The 19646-nt window shown below is 38.1% G+C and overlaps 1 protein-coding gene across 1 annotated transcript; it reads left to right on the forward strand.

Moving 5' to 3' along the window:
- Positions 1-288: 288 nt before the first annotated feature.
- emx2 (empty spiracles homeobox 2) lies at positions 289-5142 on the forward strand. Its single transcript, XM_079636015.1, has 3 exons — positions 289-942; positions 2299-2483; positions 3914-5142. Exons 1-3 carry the CDS (start codon positions 552-554, stop codon positions 4079-4081), a joined length of 744 nt encoding a protein of 247 aa, XP_079492141.1. The 5' UTR covers positions 289-551; the 3' UTR covers positions 4082-5142.
- Positions 5143-19646: the final 14504 nt, after the last annotated feature.

The raw sequence follows: 19646 nt of genomic DNA on the forward strand, positions 1-19646 counted from the left end.
GCACTGATTAAGAACTGAGGCACATCGTGTGTAAAAGCTTCGTTATGCCCTGTGTGCAACACAAATACATGCTGAAGTACCTTGAGTCTCTCAATGGGATCAGCTGCGTATGTAAATTGCTCCACAGCTCTGTTTCTGGGCGAATCCGTTCCGTTTTGCTTGAATCCGCCTCTCCGTGCTCGTTCAGTATTGACGCACTTAAAGACTCTTCCCTCAACCTTAAGGCGAGCGGCAGCGACCAATCACCAAGCCATTACAGGCTTCAGAGGAAACTGTTTATGTGACTCCAGAGCTAATTAGGCTCATGAACTAACAAATCGCTAGCACAACTGGTGAGGAACCGATCACATTCATGGATTGTCTGGAGAAGTCGGCCACCTCTCTCACGATGTGTTGAGCTGTGTGCTTTTGAAAGATTTTTTTTTACCCTTTCTTTAGCTGCCACTAACTTGTCTCTTGCTGACAAAACTTTGGTCTTGGGTGTGGAGTATTTTTTAGTGCTAACGCGTGTACCGTTTTCACTTAAACTGGGGAATCCTGCCTGGTGAACAATGTTTCAACCTACACCGAAGAGGTGTTTTACCATAGAGTCTTTGGTAGCGAAGGATAATCCTTTGCCAGCGTCGAGATCCGAGGAGCCCATACGACCAGCGGCGCTCAGCTATGCAAACTCAAGCCAGATGAATCCATTTTTAAACGGCTTTCATTCCAGCGGCAGGGGCGTCTACTCAAACCCGGACTTGGTGTTCGCAGAGGCTGTTTCACATCCTCAAAACTCCGCCGTCCCAGTCCATTCGGTACCTCCTCCTCATGCTTTGGCTGCTCACCCACTGTCGTCCTCGCACAGTCCGCACCCTCTTTTCGCAAGCCAGCAAAGGGACCCTTCAACTTTTTACCCGTGGTTGATACATAGATATAGATACTTGGGTCACAGATTTCAAGGTAAGTTCCTACAAAATATTTTATTCCCCAATTATTTTGGCCAGTCGTCCAGAGAGAGGATAAAAAGGCCACACGGCCCAAGGACACGGCGGGTTTTCATTGATAATTAGCCAAATGTCACTTTTGTGCTATATATTAGAAATCCTAAAATAAATGCTATCGAAATAAAATTATAACCATTTTATTGTATCGAAATATTGACTAATGTTGTGGAGTGAAGTATGGCATTATACAATGGTTCTCAGTAGCCTATTCTAGAAGAAAGGAACCCGGCTTTATTACTATATACTAAGCTAGTTTCAAAAACTCACAAGTAAAGTATTTATAACTTTCGTATTTTATTTTATAGTAATTAAAAAGTAATTAAGTAATTATTTAAGAGGTTTAAATAGCCTATTTTTTTCTATCGTAGCCTAAATGTTTTAAATTCTTTAAAATTAATTAATATGATCAAACGTTTCGAATGCAGTTAAATATGCCTATATGTGAAACATTTATATATTACAAATAAAATGCATTCATATCCCTATGAAAAAAAAACTTTTTAAAAAAGAATTTGTGAATAGAACAGAAGTAGCCTATATTTTCCGTTAGACTGTTTTTTTCTTCTTCTAGTAAATTATAATTTCGCCTTTATCTAAAAGTGGGTTTGTCTGGTTCCTAACTGTTATAAAATTGTTCCCTTAAAAATGACCATTAATATTAGGCTATTAAACGTTAATAAGTGTGGAACTATCGTATTCATAGGCTACATATCATGCTAAAATTACACTAAGTTATAGCACAAGTCTACCTCTTTTATTTTACTTTTGTAATATTAAATATTGGGGAACATTTGTCATCCCAGCTGCTGACCGAAACACTCGTATGGAAACCTTTATTTACCACAGTTCAAGATACCCAAGGCCACTGAATTATTTCGAGAATGTTTCACTTCTGATGTCGTATGAATGTCGTAGCCTATATTTCAGTTTGTTTAATTTACAAGTGTTGGAAAATAATATTGTGAGCATTATAGAACGATTAACGGTAAAATAACATTATTTTGCCTCTCATTTGAATTTGCAACAAAACTTTAATTAGCCACTGAAAACATTAGCACTACTATGTGCTGATAACATAAGAAAAAAACTCTTATTTATTTTTATTTGAGGTGACCGGAAATTTGAATATTATTGCAGGCTATAATTTTAGTAGTCTAAGATGTTGCATTCTATATAATGTTTTAAAACTTCAGGCCCTATAGTAGGCAATTAATTAATGAGAACAGAATTATTGTAGTCTAACAATTATATAGAAAATTAATGCTAATAAAATGGGAGATATGGGTTTTGATTATCATCATTTTCATTACAGGAAACGAAACGAGTCCGGAGAGCTTCCTATTGCACAATGCACTTGCAAGAAAGCCCAAAAGGATTCGTACAGCTTTTTCACCATCACAGCTACTACGGCTTGAACATGCTTTCGAAAAAAATCATTACGTCGTCGGTGCGGAACGAAAACAGCTCGCTCACAGCCTTAGCCTCACAGAAACTCAGGTAAGAAGATGTTTACCTGTCTTCATTAGCGCGGATGTGCGCGTGGTGCTGTGGATATAATACGGCCTAAATTACAAATGAAATCAATAGGCTCGTCCTTGAAACGGTTACATATTATGCTTATAGGCTACTTTAAATGTAATCATGCAATATTTGCGTCACAATTTTTTTTTAATTCTGAATGATGTAATTAACAATTAAAGCTTTTAAATTTTTATTTTTTGTTATGTAGGCCTAAGTATTTTTTAACGTTATTCGTTCTCTTTGCATATTTGCATGTAGTCGCATGTAAGTGGCCATATAGCCTACTATATATTAATTAACCTATTTGTACAGATTTCGCGACATTTTGATTTCAGAAAATGTTGTTGTTTTGTTGGCAACCTCATGCGGAAAGAGCTAAGCATTGTTCTTAAAGCTGAATGATCTGGAGTGAGTTAAATCCACCATTTCGAATTCACCCCTGTTTTTGGTGAGGTTGAACGATTCCGATTGAGGCAGAGGGCTCTTGTGGGAAATGTTTAGCAATTAACCAGTTAACCGTTTTAAATAGACACTTAAAAGAATGAGGCGGATTCTATGAATTTCCCTAACCATATTTAAGATCGTATTTGCACGTATCGTTCAGTGGCCCGGTCGGAGTCTATTGTCGAAGTGACAGCACCGGCCCTTTTCTAAACGGCGCCTTTTCTGAAGAGCAAGAGAGAGAAATGGACTACGAGCCACTTCAATGCTTCAATTAGCTCACTGAATGCACATTAAATGTGCCTCACTTGCCAAGTTGTCAGCTGTGAGCTTTACGGATGATATGAATGATAAAGGTGATGAATTAAGGGAAAGACTGAACTTTACCAATGTATGCTAATAGAAAAGGTTTACGGGGATGTATAATGAGGGGTGAATTGTAAATAGGCCAGCTAACATATCCGCGAATAAAAGCGACAGTGTCGGTGAAGTTTCATTGGTATCACACTATTCTGTACGCTCACATGCTGCTTCTATTGTATACGGAGTCCATTTCCTCTCATCAGTTAAGTTTGAAGTTTGAAGTAGCAGCAGGGAAAGATAGTGATGATTCAACCTGTCGTTAGTAAACAGGTCAGGTGCACTTTAAAAGGAAAGCCATGCCCCAGTCTCATCCTCACATATCAGCAATATTGTATTTAATAGGCTACCTCATTTAAATTCTTTATGTTGCTTTAATTTATTCAGACCGAAGACACTAAATGAAAGTCGACCAATGCTCTCGCGACTAGATTGACTGTGAGATACCTGGCAGTTCTTTGTCCGTCTAGCCCTAGTTATTCTTAAGGCACGTTAGTGATACTTTCTGTCAGGCCAACTCTCTTTGTTTAATTGTTTTTATTCAGAGACCAGCGAAAAGCTGTTGTATTTTACGCTGATTATTTTCCTTTTTTCTCTCGCTCCAGGTAAAAGTTTGGTTTCAGAATCGAAGGACGAAGTTCAAGCGTCAGAAACTGGAGGAAGAAGGGTCAGATTCACAACAGAAAAAGAAAGGAACTCATCACATAAACCGATGGAGAATGGCCACAAAACAAGGAAGCCCTGAGGAAATTGACGTCACCTCAGACGATTAAAAGACTTGAACTGTTCGAACGCGGGACAGCGGCGTGGCTTGAAGGATGTCACGGATAAGGATGCTGTACTGACTGAGGGAGAGGGTAAAGCCAATATCACATTTTGATTCTTCGAGATCGGCAGCTTGAGGGTGAGAGATCCTGTTGGTGGCACTGCTGTCACTACAAGGGAACTGTCAATAATTTTCACGTTGCCAAGGCAAGGTGATTGACAGGTATTACATGCAGCCCCCCCCCCCCCCCCCCCCCACCCCACCACACCACACCACACTACCCGCACCACCTCATCACCACTATTACAAAACATAGCTCAAATGCGCATAGGACATTTGCACTTCTGAGGGGTTTTTTCCTCTCGTTTTATTTTTTCAAGACGTGAACCTTCCACATCAAGATACCAAAATATACAGCTGTTTTTGTAAAACTTGAATTGCATGGTAGAGCAATGAATTTTTGGTAGGTTAATTAATTTGACCTTTTTCGAAGTAAATTTGTTTTGATTCGATTTTTTTAATCTGAGAAATGTTGTGTGCTTCTTCCTTTTTTCTTTTTTTACAACAGTGTGCAGTCTTTGAATTTATGATTCTCGTGTTAAAGTGATTGTGAAAACAATATGAAGTAGCAGTGCTGCGTTATAGTGTTTTTAAGGAGTAAAACACATTTAAAACCAGATAATATATATAAAAAAAGTTTACCACATACAATAGTAATTATAATAAAAATTCTCCATGACATTCCTTAAAAAAATGTAAGCTTTACCATGACTCCGTAATCTTGGTGCGAATATATGATCGGGACTCGCCCCTCCTCTAAAGAGTTGCCTCGAAGGATTAATGCAAGAATTGACGGCCGCCTAGGCAGCAAAACTTCAAGCACTGAGCGTATTCCATGTATAGAGATACTAAAAGCTAATGTTTATGTTAAATCGTCTTTTACAAGAATGTAAATAATTTTGTGTTTGTGTTAAGTTTGCTACAATTTTAACACAAAGTATACTTCCAAGAAGTATGTAATTGTCAATATTTTGTCAATAAAGTTTTATCAATATGTTGCTCAGAATTAAATTAAAGTCTTTTTGTTTTTACAAAAAGAGGCCAAAATGAAACGTTTGCCCTGTATAGTAAATGGTTTAGGATGCATTGTATTCTCTGTTTTAGAAAAACATTATAGGACAGTATTGAATGGGTTGCACTCACTGACAGTTCTCTTCTTTTGATTCGGTCCCTTGGTGTCATTGTCATTTAGGACAAACAAGCGAGGTATAGTTATCACTTTTCAATGGAGTTATCAATGGAATATTCCGCAGCTGCGTAATTAATCTGAGCATAAAGTATGTAACGGGGAAAAGGACTGGTTAAAATGTAACACAATTAGAATGCTAACAACGGTCTTGAGCTCGGTCTTTTTCCAGAGCGAAGTGCTTTTTTTTTTTTCTTGCCTCATTTGCCGCTCAGTCTGATAGACTGGCATTAACCAGTTTTATTTCCATTGGTAGACGAGCAGCGTCTGGTCTGTTCAAGCTACAAAGAGTCCTGAGAGCTTTTGTGAAAGTGCAAATCAGTTTAGGCAATTATCATACGAGTAATATGTGGGGGAAAGGGGATGCATTGCCCAGTGGTCCACTTTAATCTGTTAATCCGTGGATCCAAGGGGGCCTGGTTGGACATAATTTAGTACAATCTGACTACCTCTCACAGTGCGATAAGAGAAGGTTTGCAATGTGCCGCAAAATAGGAGCTTTGTTTAAAATCTTGTCGGCAGCAACGGATGGAATGTATCTAGCCTTCGTTTTCAGGTCCTGTTTTTTTCCATATATGAATAACAGGCTATAGAAAGCTAATATAAAATGTACACGTCAATTCATACATTGCCTTGTATTTTGCATCCTTTAAAAAAATATAATATCCACCAATAATCTACTTTTTTATAAGTAAAATAGCATATAAATACGATTAGCCTATTCACGTGCCAAAATGTTCCGAAATGAAAAGAAAGACAATTGACAAAAGACAAAAGACAAGAGCGTTTTCTTGTTGTCCCAAAAACTTTTAATTGTAGTTTGATAAAGGTTAAAATTTTCAGAGGTCTATACATACACATTCTAGCCTATATAAGGGGATTTTTGAACAGTCTGTGGACTATAACGGTAATAAAAAAAAAATCTGCGGAGAATACTATTAGCTTTGAAAAACCCCTAAAAGCTTTATTACAAACCCAGCTTTGAAATAGAGGGATTAGAAGGCTGAAAGGGTCCCACAATAGTTAGAAGAAAAGGTTTCATGCTAATGAGGTTAATGCCCTTTGTATCTCCGGACTCCACAACTTCATTACTCCTATCTCGGGCAACACCGAGCGGCTCAGAGCCCACAATCCACTCGAGCTGTTCCCTACCCTGCCTAAAGAAGGATTTGATAGCAGCCCTGTTCAAACTAGATAATTATATCTTTTCAAGTTGGAATTAAGATAAAGAAAGTGCAGTGAAGGCGGTGAGCCTTGATCCGCTGCAAACAAATTTGGCGCACTTTCTCCCTCCGTTGTGCCTCAAAAGACAGGACACCCCCTCGTCACCGCTTGCTCCCCTTTATTAATTTTGCATTGCCGATTTAAATGCGACTGGTGCTTTGCATTTAATGGTGGACAATTAGCTGGATTTAAAGGAGGGAAATTATATTTCACAAAACAGAACAGGCTTAGAAACTTTTTATTATTTGTTAACGTATTTGAGTTGAGAAGACTAAATTAATTTTAAAGTCTCAGCGTGCAAAATAAAGAGTAAAATAAGGTCATTAAAGAGCCGAGGCTATACTTAGTTTTCAAAGCACAGGCAACGTGTTTAATTCGATTATGTGTCGAACTAATTATTCACAGTATAATCGAATGTTTAAATTAATAATTCAAATATTTTACAGAGATACAATCCCACAGAAATGTCATTATTCACAAAAAGTGAGCGGCGGACTATGACTTCGACCTTGCTAGGCCTATTAATCGATTTGCTTTTCTAAACAAGCATACGGGCCATGGGACTCGCTGTATTGAGAACCTCCTGACCCGCTTAAGTTACCCCGTGCTGCGATAACTTGTTTCAGAAGCAACATTAACTTAAATGTTCAACAACGCCACGCTTGTGCAGAGGGAAAACGATCAATCACAGAGGGCCATTGCCATGATTCATCATACACTGAGAGAAAAAAAAAAGTTGGTGTAACTTGCTTGCAGTGGTTTCTGATATTGAGGTCTGGATTTTAAACAGGTGAGAAACCTGCGCCATACGAGTGATGCTAAATAATTACCCGTCATTTAAAACAGCCTCCTATCAAATAGCCCAATGACCCAAAACCTCTAATCTGCAATTACTAGCTTTAATTACGTCCGCTGATCCCACTAAAAGGCAGTTTTACAGTATACGGCGAACGGTCTGGGCTGCTGTGCAAAATAAAGTTATGCCTTGATTTAAAAAAAAAAAAATAACTAGCCTACCTAAATGTATTTCACCATACTGATGTAAGATTAACCTACCCTTGAACAATTTAAAAGTAAATGGAGATTGATGAAGCCTACAGCAGCCGGCTGTCCTCCGTGTTCAACTTCAATTTATTAACAAAAAACAAAACAAAAAACACAGGCTAATAGTTGTCTTTTGATCAAAGGTCCTTAAATTATTTGCAGTTATTTGCTTTAGTTAAGTTGGACTTTGTATTTGCTGAGGGTCGCATTCCAGTTGCAACTGGCCACTAATGTTGGTTTGAGGTGATATTTATAGCTTGGACTGAAATGTGACGTCACGACAAACACAATCTATCCAGTTTCACAAATTGCTTTTGAAACTGATCCTTGTAATGGGAGAATCAACCCCCTGCACAATTCCCGAGGCCTTGCCATAAGGTACAGCGATAAATATACAAGACTAATGAGCAATTACAAAATAATCACCCTTCAAAATAGTTTACGTTAAATTAAATATCATCATCTTAGATTGAGTTTCTCATTTTATTATTAACGAAGAAGAAGAGGCCTATGAGTTTCCATTCTTAAAACGATTTAAGATCTGTGAATTGCGCCGTTATTTAGACCTATTGAGGAAATTTAGGCACAACTAGCTAGACAGATAGCTAGGTTAAAGGAAGATAATGAAAGTGCGGTGAGAATTTAAACCTTATAGGCCTTAGTTTTCCTATCCTTGGTCAAGTGCATTGGACTTATCTTTTGGCAGCTGTCAAATCCTCTAACCCTTGCATGAAGGCTCAATCCCCGCCCCTCCACTAAACACACAAATATCAATGGATCAAAGGTAAAACACGGGTGACAGCAGTGTGACTGCTGAGACTTTATCGAGCCCGCAGCGTGAGATCCATCCAGGGCTTACCTTTGCTTTGTTATGGCTTTCACCTGCAGTAGCCTACTATAATGGCACAAAGCGTCATTTCATTGACAATTTTAACATCATTACATTTTCCAGGGTTTTCATCCGCATTGAAAAGTCGGATACAGAATAGGCTACAGATGCTAAACCGTGTTAAAAATCTATTGCTAACGCGTCAACTTATTATTAATAGCTTATATGATGGACATTTTTGGCACGATTATTAGGTGAATGCATTAGTCTTGCAATGGCAAAATGCATTTATGTTTAGCTATTTGTGTAAAATTACCCTATATTTTATGGATGGTGACGTTGGAAACGAAAATGATCCAGGACGAAAACCTTTAAGTCGCTCAACAGAAAAGCTATGGACAAGTTTCCCTGGGTTTCCCTAATTCAAACGCTCTTTAGATCAAAGACCATTGTATATATATATATATGTGTATATATATATATATATAAGGATTATTATTATTATATTTTTTTGCACTTATAACTGCAATCTATTACCAACGTCCAATATGTGACTGCCATGCTGTCATCGTAGAATGTGGTGGAGGACGAGGAAGAGCAAGTGAAAATAGCAATAGCTCTCTCAAATTCTCTTTGTTATTGGTAAAATCTTGAAGGGTAATTTTTTATGAAATCACTATTCTTATCAAGGTAGGACTATAAAGTTAAGCCTTGTCATCTGTCATGTAAACTTGGACCTATCATGTGGCATGCGCAGACTGGGCCATTGTTTTAAAGGGGATTTTTGTCAGCACTTTTTAGATTACTTCTAAATTTATATTAAAAGTTTTTTTTTTAATTCTTGTAAAGTGTTATGGCCTTGCAATTATGATAGTAATTTATTTATTAATAATCCTCTAAAGTTTCACGCAACATTGTTTCGTTTTAATTTAGGAAAGTTTTTAGGTGCTGGTTAGATAACTGTATGCTTTTGGTAAACGTTATCTAAGGATCAAGTATAGCCTATAAGTGCAACTAGCGTTCTACCTTTAAACTAGCATTGCTTGAAAGACAGAATTCACTTAACAGAACTAAAATCTATAACTTTAGCTTTAAATGAAAAAATATCTATATCACCCCACTGGTCTAGTGATCTCACAGATAGCACACTTTTACATATTTTGGTGTCTAAAAAGACACACACATAGCGAGTGAGCGAGCGAAATTGCGCACGCATGAACGTGGCTACAGACCACAAATATTGTAGGCTTAGAAACAGACATGTAGCGCCTATACCTAACGGAATTTGAACAGTAGCCTACTGTAAATGCATAGTAAAAGTCGGCCAGTTTGTCAGGCAGCTTGCAGCTTGGATCTCCTGAAGAGCCACTTGGTGGACTGGCCACCTCGCATATAAACTAAATGAACAATGGAACTCGTCCCAAGTAGCCTACACTGCCTTGTGTAGCCTATTTTATATTTGAAAGCAATGCACGACGTTTGAAAGTATCATATTAGTGTTGTAGACAATACAGCTTATTTAGCTTCTCTCTCAAATGAAATTATATTTGAGACTTTTACGGAGTAAGCCGAGCGTGCAAGTGCACATTTAAAGTTTGTTTCTGAGTTAGACTTTGTGATATTAATAATAATAATATAAAAACAACAATAATATTAATAATAATTAAAAATGGCCTTCCCTTTAAAGTAGCCTACTAATGTATTCCACATGGCAGGACTGTACACCTGATAAAATATCTCTGAGGCCTCGCTGTTTGGAAAATCCTCGATTCGTTCACTAAATAAAATAAACAATGGCTTCACTAAATATATCACATGTGTTGCCGTATTGATTTGCCTCGTCTACTGCCTTTGTGCTCACTCCTCTCATATGTTCTCTAAGTTAATGGTATGCTAACACTATTAATTGAGTGTGTGTTTTGAAAGACATTGGTCAGCTTTGATTAAGACTTACACTTGGCGAACTGAAATAATTTTGTCCATCTTTAAGCTAAAACAATTGTAATGGCAATTTTATTTGCAGATTGTTTTTGTCCATAGAAGAATAGAATGTATTTGTGACAATAATGAGTGGTTGATGTTAAACATGCATCTTCCGGGCCAGAAATCTATTGGCTACCGCAAGCACAAAAAAATTAGTTAGATTCAGTCAATGTCTTGAATTAGACATTCAAGTTATACGATTATGCATTTCATTCTGTAATGTTTTAAAAGTTATTTTTCAAGACTATGGCCAACATGATCTGTATTATCTAAAATGTTTGGTATCTTGCCTTATGTGCACTCAAAACTAAAATTGCTTGTAAGATTTTGACACACACACACACACTCATTTCATTTTTTCAGTTTGGGACTTATGTCAATCCTTTGACATTTCTCATGCAGACAGAAAACACTAAACCACTTGACATAACTCACTGTCAGTGCCAACCTCTGAAAGTCAAAGACTCTATCCCTGATTCAAACTGGAATCAGTCCCATATTAACTGTGTTTGCTTATAGACCAAACATTGTCCAACAGTTGCAGTGCCATGCAACAAAAAGAACAATTTTCTTAAAGGGGGAGAAATGCTAATGATCCATGTTTGGCTAATGGAATTTAGTGGGAAAGATTGGAGCAGAGAGGAGAGTGCACGAGATCCAAACGTTTGGTTAGAGGAATTCTGTTCACTTTCTTATCTAAGAATGACTCCAGTTTGGGAAAGTAGCCTAGATTTTGAATATAGTTTTGAACTAAATAATTAATATAGGCCTAAACTGGACCTGCGGCGCGTTTCCCAAAAGCATCATTGCCATTTCGTAGTTACCAAACGATTTGGCGTTTCCAAAAACAATAGTTCCAACTTCCAACGAACATTCGCAAACAGCGCCGTAAATTTAAGTGGTTGGAACTGCTCTCGGGCTGTAGTTAGAAGCATAGTTTCTTAATAAAATAACATGTGGACTTAAATAGATCATGACCTTGGACACAACAAGCAAGCTAACATTCAGTAGCCTACATGACATTTAGTTTATGTCTTTATTACCTTTTAAATATTCAACTCATTTTGTAGCATGTCAACAATCAGCGCCATTTACGGGAATTCCGAGGGAACCCGCGATAAATCAAACATAAAATAAAGCAAAACGACAGGAAAAAACAACAACAACGAAGTAGCCTAGTCCTCAGTTCGTTACAGAAGCATGGACAAAAAAAATAAAATCGTAAAAATATGTAATAAGCGACGTGGACGCGAAGCTGCTGACTGAATGAAGCTAGCTACTTAACTCAATAGGCTACGGAAGTACGGATAAAGTAGCCATAGGCCTACCTCTAATACTGAAAGTAAACGTGATTAAAAATGAACGTCTTTCTGTTGTTTATGTAGGCTAAGTATAATAATATTTAATACATTATTTTATATATTTGCGATCTGAAGTCGATGAATTAGCAGAAGTTATTTCTGACGTCACAGTCATATTGGTGAACTAACGGTTCAAACGACAGAGGTGCGACCGGTTTCGGGAAACAGTCGTTGCTAGCATCAGCGATGCAAGTTACGTCGTTATACGGGAAACGCACCCCTGGGGTGCGTTTCCCGTACAACTATATAGCTCACTGCTTAACTACCATAGTACGATGCATCGTTGGAGAAATCAACTAGCTCGTCACGACTGTTTCCCGAAACCGTATGTCGTAAAGTATCGTTCAACCACGTTGGTTTATGACGTCTCGCGCGTGGTGGACTAATAAATTATTTTAATTCATCTTTTTGAGATCGAATTAACGCTAGATTTTGTCATATAAGTTACAGACATGTCATCTGAAGATCATTTCTAATTTTTCTCAGTTATTTTGCTTTATTACCAGACTCAATATTTGGCTCGTTCTTACATAGTAGAGCACGTTCGCACATGCGCAGTCTTCAAAAACGGTGTTTTTCTCTTGACAAACTAAAAGACGTAAATTACATTTGTATGTATTCTAAATAAATAACACGGGTTGTACTGAATGTCAGCTTGCTTATTTTGCTAAAGATAAGGATTTATTCAGTCTATATCTCATGTAAACTAGAAACTATGCTTCTAACCACAGCTCGAGAGCAGTCGTTCCAACCACACAAGTTTGCGATGCTGTTTGCGAACGTTCGTCAGAACGATGGTTTCGGGAAACACCAAATCGTTGAACAATGCTGATAATGACGGAACTTGCGACCATAGTTGGCTAACGATGCTTTCGGGAAACGCACCCCTGGACAGTTATGTGTAAAGCCTGAAAAACAAACCCAGGAGGACCACAGTTTCAACTTTTTGACCTTAATGTTTTGATAGCCCACAGTTTTAGGAAAGCTAACTAGATATCCATCAGCAGAGCAATGTGAGAAGAGCAGAAACTTCTAAATAAAAGACTAAATTCATAGTATTTGGGGCTAATAATGAAGGCTTAAGATAATGCAATTTTCTATCTAAGAAAAGTTCCCTCTCAAATACTATCATCATATAAACTATTCACATAAATATTGTATTATTTTAAGTATCAAGGATCATCAAACATGGTGTATGCCATATTTCGGGGCAATATGAACACATTTGGATTACATTGCATTTCAAGCTGATAATTATATTTGATATTAAATAAAACTACATTTAGAACTAAGTACATTGGACCTTTTCATAGTCTTACGATTTGTGTTCGTTGCTTTATAATCTAAGTGAGAGAAAAGAGTAAAGCAGGCCACTTCACACGTGAAAGGTGGTGTGTACATGTGTGATTGTGAAAAGCTCTTCTTCTCTCCTGCCCAGTCACTTGCTGTCCTTTTAGGGACTCCAGAGGCTAGTTAAAAGGTGTCTGATTCTCACCATGAATCTAATTAGATCCTTGACTGAGGTCTTAACATTTCCTCGGAGAGAGGAAAGAGAGAGAGAGAGAGAGAGAGAGAGGGAGAGAGAGAAAAGAATTGTTCAGAAAGGGGAGAAAAGGTGCTAAAACAGCATCTCGTTTCTCCTTCCTACGAGCCTCCACCCCCATCCTACTGGCCCCCTCTGAAGAAAAACAAAGACCAGCAAGCTAATGAAGTTGGTAATTAAGAGGCTTCTGTCAAGCACAATGGGTAATTAGGAACTTGCTTCCCTTGGGTGTTAGTGGTCCAGTCTCATCAGTGCTATGGCCTGCGGTCTGACCACAGACACTAGGCTCTCAGACCCTTCAGAAAAACGGAGAGAAATGTTAATTTTCACCTCAGTCTGACCCGAATCTGTTATATCTCCCCGGCCCGCTATTCAGCTGTTTTTCCCACATTTTGAATCTCAGTTAGCCGAGATGTAAACTTGTTAACGGGCAAATGGAGGAAGCTGCAGTGCATAAAAGAGCAGGTGTGGTTCACTCGGACCTGTTCACTGTGCCTCTGTTTACATGCAAGATGTAATTTGTTTGTGAATGATCCCCATAATTTTCGATTATACAACAGTAAGTGATCTGCAATAACACATTTTATAGATAACTAGTTTTCTTACCCTGATGGTGTAGATTTTTAAACATTAATTTGACCAAGTAACACAGCGACTGCATATTATGTATATAGCACACCTGTGATGTTGTGCAATGCATTTGTATGCGAACCCCCCCATGTTAATGGCTGAGCCGTGGAGAAGCATCCTTGGAGCAGCCCGGCCCCGGCCCACTCAGCATTCTGCAGGAACAGAGCTTTGCTCTAATTAGCACGTTTGCTTTAGATTGCTTGACTGTGGTGCGGATAGAGAAAGTTCACTTGGCCTCAATTAAGCATATTTATCTCCGATTATCTGTCGGTAAGATTTCTGCCTGGGCAAAGAGATTATTTTAAAGAGGTGGCGATATGCGAGAAGGATGAAATATTCTGAAGGCGTAATGTCTTTCAGAGTGGAAAACGGAAATGAAAGATTTAGAAATTGAATCAGCTAAAAAAAAAAAGAGTTTAAAGTGAAGCTAATTTGTGGTTTCCAGACTCTGATGTGTGCACTTACACAATCATATTTTTTATAAGATGCCTTGCATTTTAAAAGATATGAATCCAAATAGAGCCTAAATATTAGAGAATGCCAGGAATTTATTGAAGAAAGAAGAGAAATTTTGTTCATAAGTTGCTCAATGGCCCATTGAGTATATTTGTATGCCTTTGTGTTATTGTGGTGCCCCCCCTTTTTAACAGCTAGATATGCTCCACCTGCTCCACTGATGTGTTATTTGCCACTAAAGGGTGTGAGGCAGTCATAGGGCAGAGCTTTTACCACCTGAGGCACAAAGTAATGGTGAAAAACACTCACTGATTATGTGACATGGGTTGCAACATAATGCAAAAATCTCCTGATTAATAGGCTCTAAATGGGTGAGGACAACAAGCAGTCACTTATGCTGTTTGAACTAATTAGCCACATAGTTGTGAGCAGGCAAACAACAACAAAGGGCACAAGTTAATTTAAAGTCACCATTAAATTAAAAAGTTTTAATGGAATATTGCAGTATTTATTATCCATGCACCTCATTATTCGTTTTTAAAATGCACGTGCTCTCGAAATCTTTAATCAAAATAACTTACGAGGACGTTTACTGGCGCGAAGGCGTCACTCACATGAGATCACAGCAATAGCAAACAACAATGATCCAACCATCCAATCAATTCCTGATGAACAAAACCAAGTCCCGCCCAACAATTTTTTTTAGTTTGAGAAGCCATTTCACTCGGATATACATCACAATAGGGAAAAGAATGCTAACACAACTTCTGGTTCATGTTGACTAGCTCAAGAGTGCTTAGCTTGAGTGTATCTGTGCAACAAAGGTAAAATAAAGAAAAAAATAATTCTATACCCCTTTTTTGAATGCACAAGAGAACCTGTCCCTGACCATCAGTTATGGTGGTGATATCATTTGTAGATTTCACCCCAAATCTCAGCTCTTTATGTTTACCTCATTACACTGAGACAAGCCAGCTAATAACACAGCTTACATCTTCGTCACAGCTCAGCACTTAAACCAGGATGGCTTAACCAAAGTCTCGCTAAAAGACACAGTGTAAACAGGATCCTGATTGGCTGGCTCCTTTGATCCAGTCGTGCACTTTCACATTCCTGAAAACCGTTTACATTGTTTAGACTGGAAGTGTCCTGCTGCAGGGCACAACACCTGTGGTTTGAACCCGTGACCCTCTCATCTAAGTGCGGCTGTGTGAAGTTCCCTCTGCCTCCCGGTCAGCGCAGGATCAGCATGGACAGACAGCTGCATATCTCCTCATATCCTGTTAGGCTCTCTGTCATCTTGGACGGTGTATCCAGCCCTGAAGATATGTCACCTGTGCTCAGGTAAAGAAAGTGAAGACTCTCAGTATCAAAACATGAACGTACGTATATACAACTACAATATAACATAATTCTTTATAAATGTTTCCACTAAAAGACATGGGTACATAAACTTGTACATAATGAAAGTAAAAGATTTGTTTTAGTGTCCAGAGGTCTCAAGCTCTAAATACACCCCAGAGTAAGTTAGTGATCAATGGATAGGAATTGGGGTGTCTTTAACAACATTGTTTACATGAATAAATTTGACTGATGGTTCCATATGAATAAGAAATCGTTCAGGTAACGTCGGTTTCCTTCAGAGCAGTTAAAGTGAGACTCAGAGCAGAGACTTTACCATGGCCACTGTGAACTTTTCGCTCTGCACAAATGACACGTGGCATTCGAAAGACAAACTGTTTGCATGCTCAAGCGCTACCGCTACCATAGGAGTCCCAAGCGCATGAAGAAGTTTTCGTGTGTGCTAACATGCTTTGTGTGCACAATTTAATGAGAAAGTTACTTTCGGGGCTCCATAGGATACTACAAGTTCAGATTTGACATGCTGTTTGAAATGGAGGAGCTCTATTCGGTGGAGTCACATGAGTGAGGTAAACTGTGGTTTATATTATGATTTACTGATTAGATTACCATGATGAACAAATATTAAAATAATGAATTAATAATAAAGAAGACTGCACAGTGTTTGTGTAGGTTTTCTGAAAAAGAACATGACCCCGGATGTACATGCGAGTATGTGTGGAACAGTTAATCTTCAAATGATAATGTTGTTTTATTTAGTGAATTGCAGTGAATAGCTGCCCATGTGAACACAGGAAAATGTTAGAATAAAGACCATGGTTTGCTGGTCTTGACTCCTATAGGACAGATTAAAAATAGAGCCTATGATGGGAAGTCTGTTTCTCAGCAGGTACCTGACAGATCTCTAAGCTGGGCTATAATAGATGCCTCAAGCACCCTCCAACTTCCTCCTCTCGCTTCACTCTGTGTCCGAAATTGCTTTGATTGAGCGAGTGAGAGCATTGGTTTCGTGGGGGTTCATCCCTCATCGTCCGGCCTCGACCCTGCACCTCTCAGCGCCACAGGCAGGGGGTAAGATAAAGAGTCCCGGCCTGCCTGGCTGTAGGAATCCTAAATATTAGTGGCAGTAAATCAGGCCTCTATGGCCCTATGGGTAGCTATTATCTTTTTCTCACTAATAAATCCCTCTCCATCACTGATAAGCTGGTTTCCCTCCCTAACCTTGCAGATGAAGAAAAAAGAGGTGTTTTTTAACGAGGAGGGAGGAAGAGAAGAGACAGAGGAGGCCTGGGTGAGTTGGTGGTGTTGAGCTAGTTGGTACTTTGGTCCGGTGTCTAAGATAATTGGAGTTTGTTTAATGTTCGTGCCCCATTAGTTTAGTATTAGTGGAACATCAGTATTTTCACAGCTAAATTACATGTATGGTACTCAGATACAGAAGGGTCAATGAAATGACACTCATTTCTTTGTCCTGTCTTTGATTTGATTCAAAAGTACATTAAATGCAATCAATTAAAATGCACAACATAAACCACCCATATATCATAATGAAAAAAAAAAAGATGAAATGAAATGAAAACCACATTAAATAGTTTTGTTTAACTGTATAAAAAACAGCTTTACTGCCTATAAATATTTGGAAAAAGTTTTGTCCGCAAAATCAGACACATGTGGTGCAACCAACATGCAGACCCCCGATATGATTTCATAGAGAGGACCCCTGCAGACCCTCACAACTGTGTCCAACAAGTCCCCCTGTAGTCAATCATTTTATCCCTTAAAACTTGATCACCAAAATTTAATATTTAAAAGTTTTTCCTTGAAAAAAATTCTTCATGCCTTAAAATAGCTTGAATGTAACTCTACATCCTTGCCTCATTTAGTATACAGTACGGGTTTCTATGAATATGCAAAATAGCCCCGCCTCCACTCACTCTCACCAACTCAGAGATCCACTCATTGACGATCACATGTTGACGTAATTTGTACGTAGGGTGACGTAAAAGGTAGTTTCCGTCATCAGAATCACCAGCTATTTCAAACCGCGTTTTTAAGACTTTTCCCCCCTGCAGTTTTAAGGAGAAAATACTCAGCAATGGTGTTGACTTATGAATTTGTACATGGTTTGTCTTAAAGCATATTAAAAACATCACATAAGATTTATAAACAACATTAAAAACTTGATTTTTACCACAGGGGGACTTACATTTTTTTTTAGATATTGGACGTTTTCATGACACGGCAAGGTTGTAAAATATCATGTGGTGCAGTTCACCTAAAAACCTAATGATATTTGTTATATTATAATAATTAATATTAATAATAATTAACAATTTACATTGAATTTTAGTTTTTGAAAACCTTTTTGAAAACAATGTGTACACAAAAATGTCACTTTTTACTTGGTTACACCACATGACATTTTTATTAAATGTAAACCTTTCTTGAAAGCAGTATAAAGTTTTTTTTTTAAATCTGGGATTTATATTATTAAAAAAAAAAAATGCAGTCATTTATTGCAGGTGCAGACTGTATCCTTATCGCAAGAATTTAACAGCAAAAGTAATTTTAAGATTTCTGTGATTTTTACTGGACTGATATTTAAACCCAAGCAAGCTGTGAAAGCTCTGATAATACAGATACCAACAAACATCAACACAGTGATTGATCTGGTAGTAACCTTCAGGTGAGTAGTGATTCAACAGTTTCAGCTTCTTGAGACAAGGTTAGAGAGGTTGTGCGATGACAGGATCCCATCTATTTGATAAGAGTGTTCTCTGATTGTATCTCCTACAGGTCAGAGTGTTTAAATGGCTTTAGGTGAGTTGTGGAGCAGGATCGGGCTGTTTAAAGCAGAGATCTTTACGTGCATTTTGCTCAGCGATAAGCTACTGTGATAGCAGATATGGAGTAACTCCCTAGTGCAATACAGTGCTGTATTATTGTACATTTGTATATGTTGCATTAATATTCTCGGAACCGAGTGGTGAGCTCTAATTACAAAAGTGATTACTAACATGTGCATATATCAAAAGGGCAGTATTATTTTCAAGCCTATTTGCCACCTGATTAAACGTAATAATAGTCTACGGCGAACAAACAGCAATTATAGAAAAAGGCAGCATACCACTGAGAACTACACTTTTTTTCACGTACTGGAAAGACTGGACCTCCATTCAGTGCAAGACTTAAGTTTAACCTCATTAGGAGAGCACACACTAGATACATAATTATTCCTCTGAGAATAGGCCTCACTAATACAAATTAGAGTGATAATGAAGCCACTGAGACTGGTCATTGCTGCTCCCTGAGCATCATGTGCAGTGAACTATTATCTAGAATTAGAGCGTTTGTTTACACTCACAGCTAAAAGCCTTTTTGCCAATGTCCACTCATTTATGAACACAGACTGCAGTGTGCACTTTACAAGGTATGAGTTTAAAAATATAGCTTGAATTAAGGAGCTAGTGTTCAAATCCTGGGAAACAGAAATGCTGTCTAGAATCAAAACACTTGTTTGAGTAAACATCTACGAGCAAAGTTCCTTAGACCTAAAAACCTGAACTGATAAAAGTTCAAACTATGCGAAAATGTACCTGCACTATTAAAAATTCATCTGGTCTTCACATAACGTCCCTTTTTGACCCAGCGTTGGGTTGCCATAATAACCCAAATTGGGTTGTTTTTAACCCAGCAATTTTTAGAGTGTAGTCGGTTTACTGTGCTACTTCTAAATGTCTCATTGAGGGAAGTGAATTGTTTGACGTTGCCAATACCGTCTACATGGACCATACATCTGTGTTATTTCTGCATTTCTTTTCAGTTCAAGTGGCATCACGAGTGCTGAAAGGCTTCTCAATCATGTCATATGTGAAACACTTCAGCCTTTACAAA

Source organism: Phoxinus phoxinus (assembly GCF_949152265.1).
Source record: "Phoxinus phoxinus genome assembly, chromosome: 14".
NCBI classification, from domain to species: domain Eukaryota; kingdom Metazoa; phylum Chordata; class Actinopteri; order Cypriniformes; family Leuciscidae; genus Phoxinus; species Phoxinus phoxinus.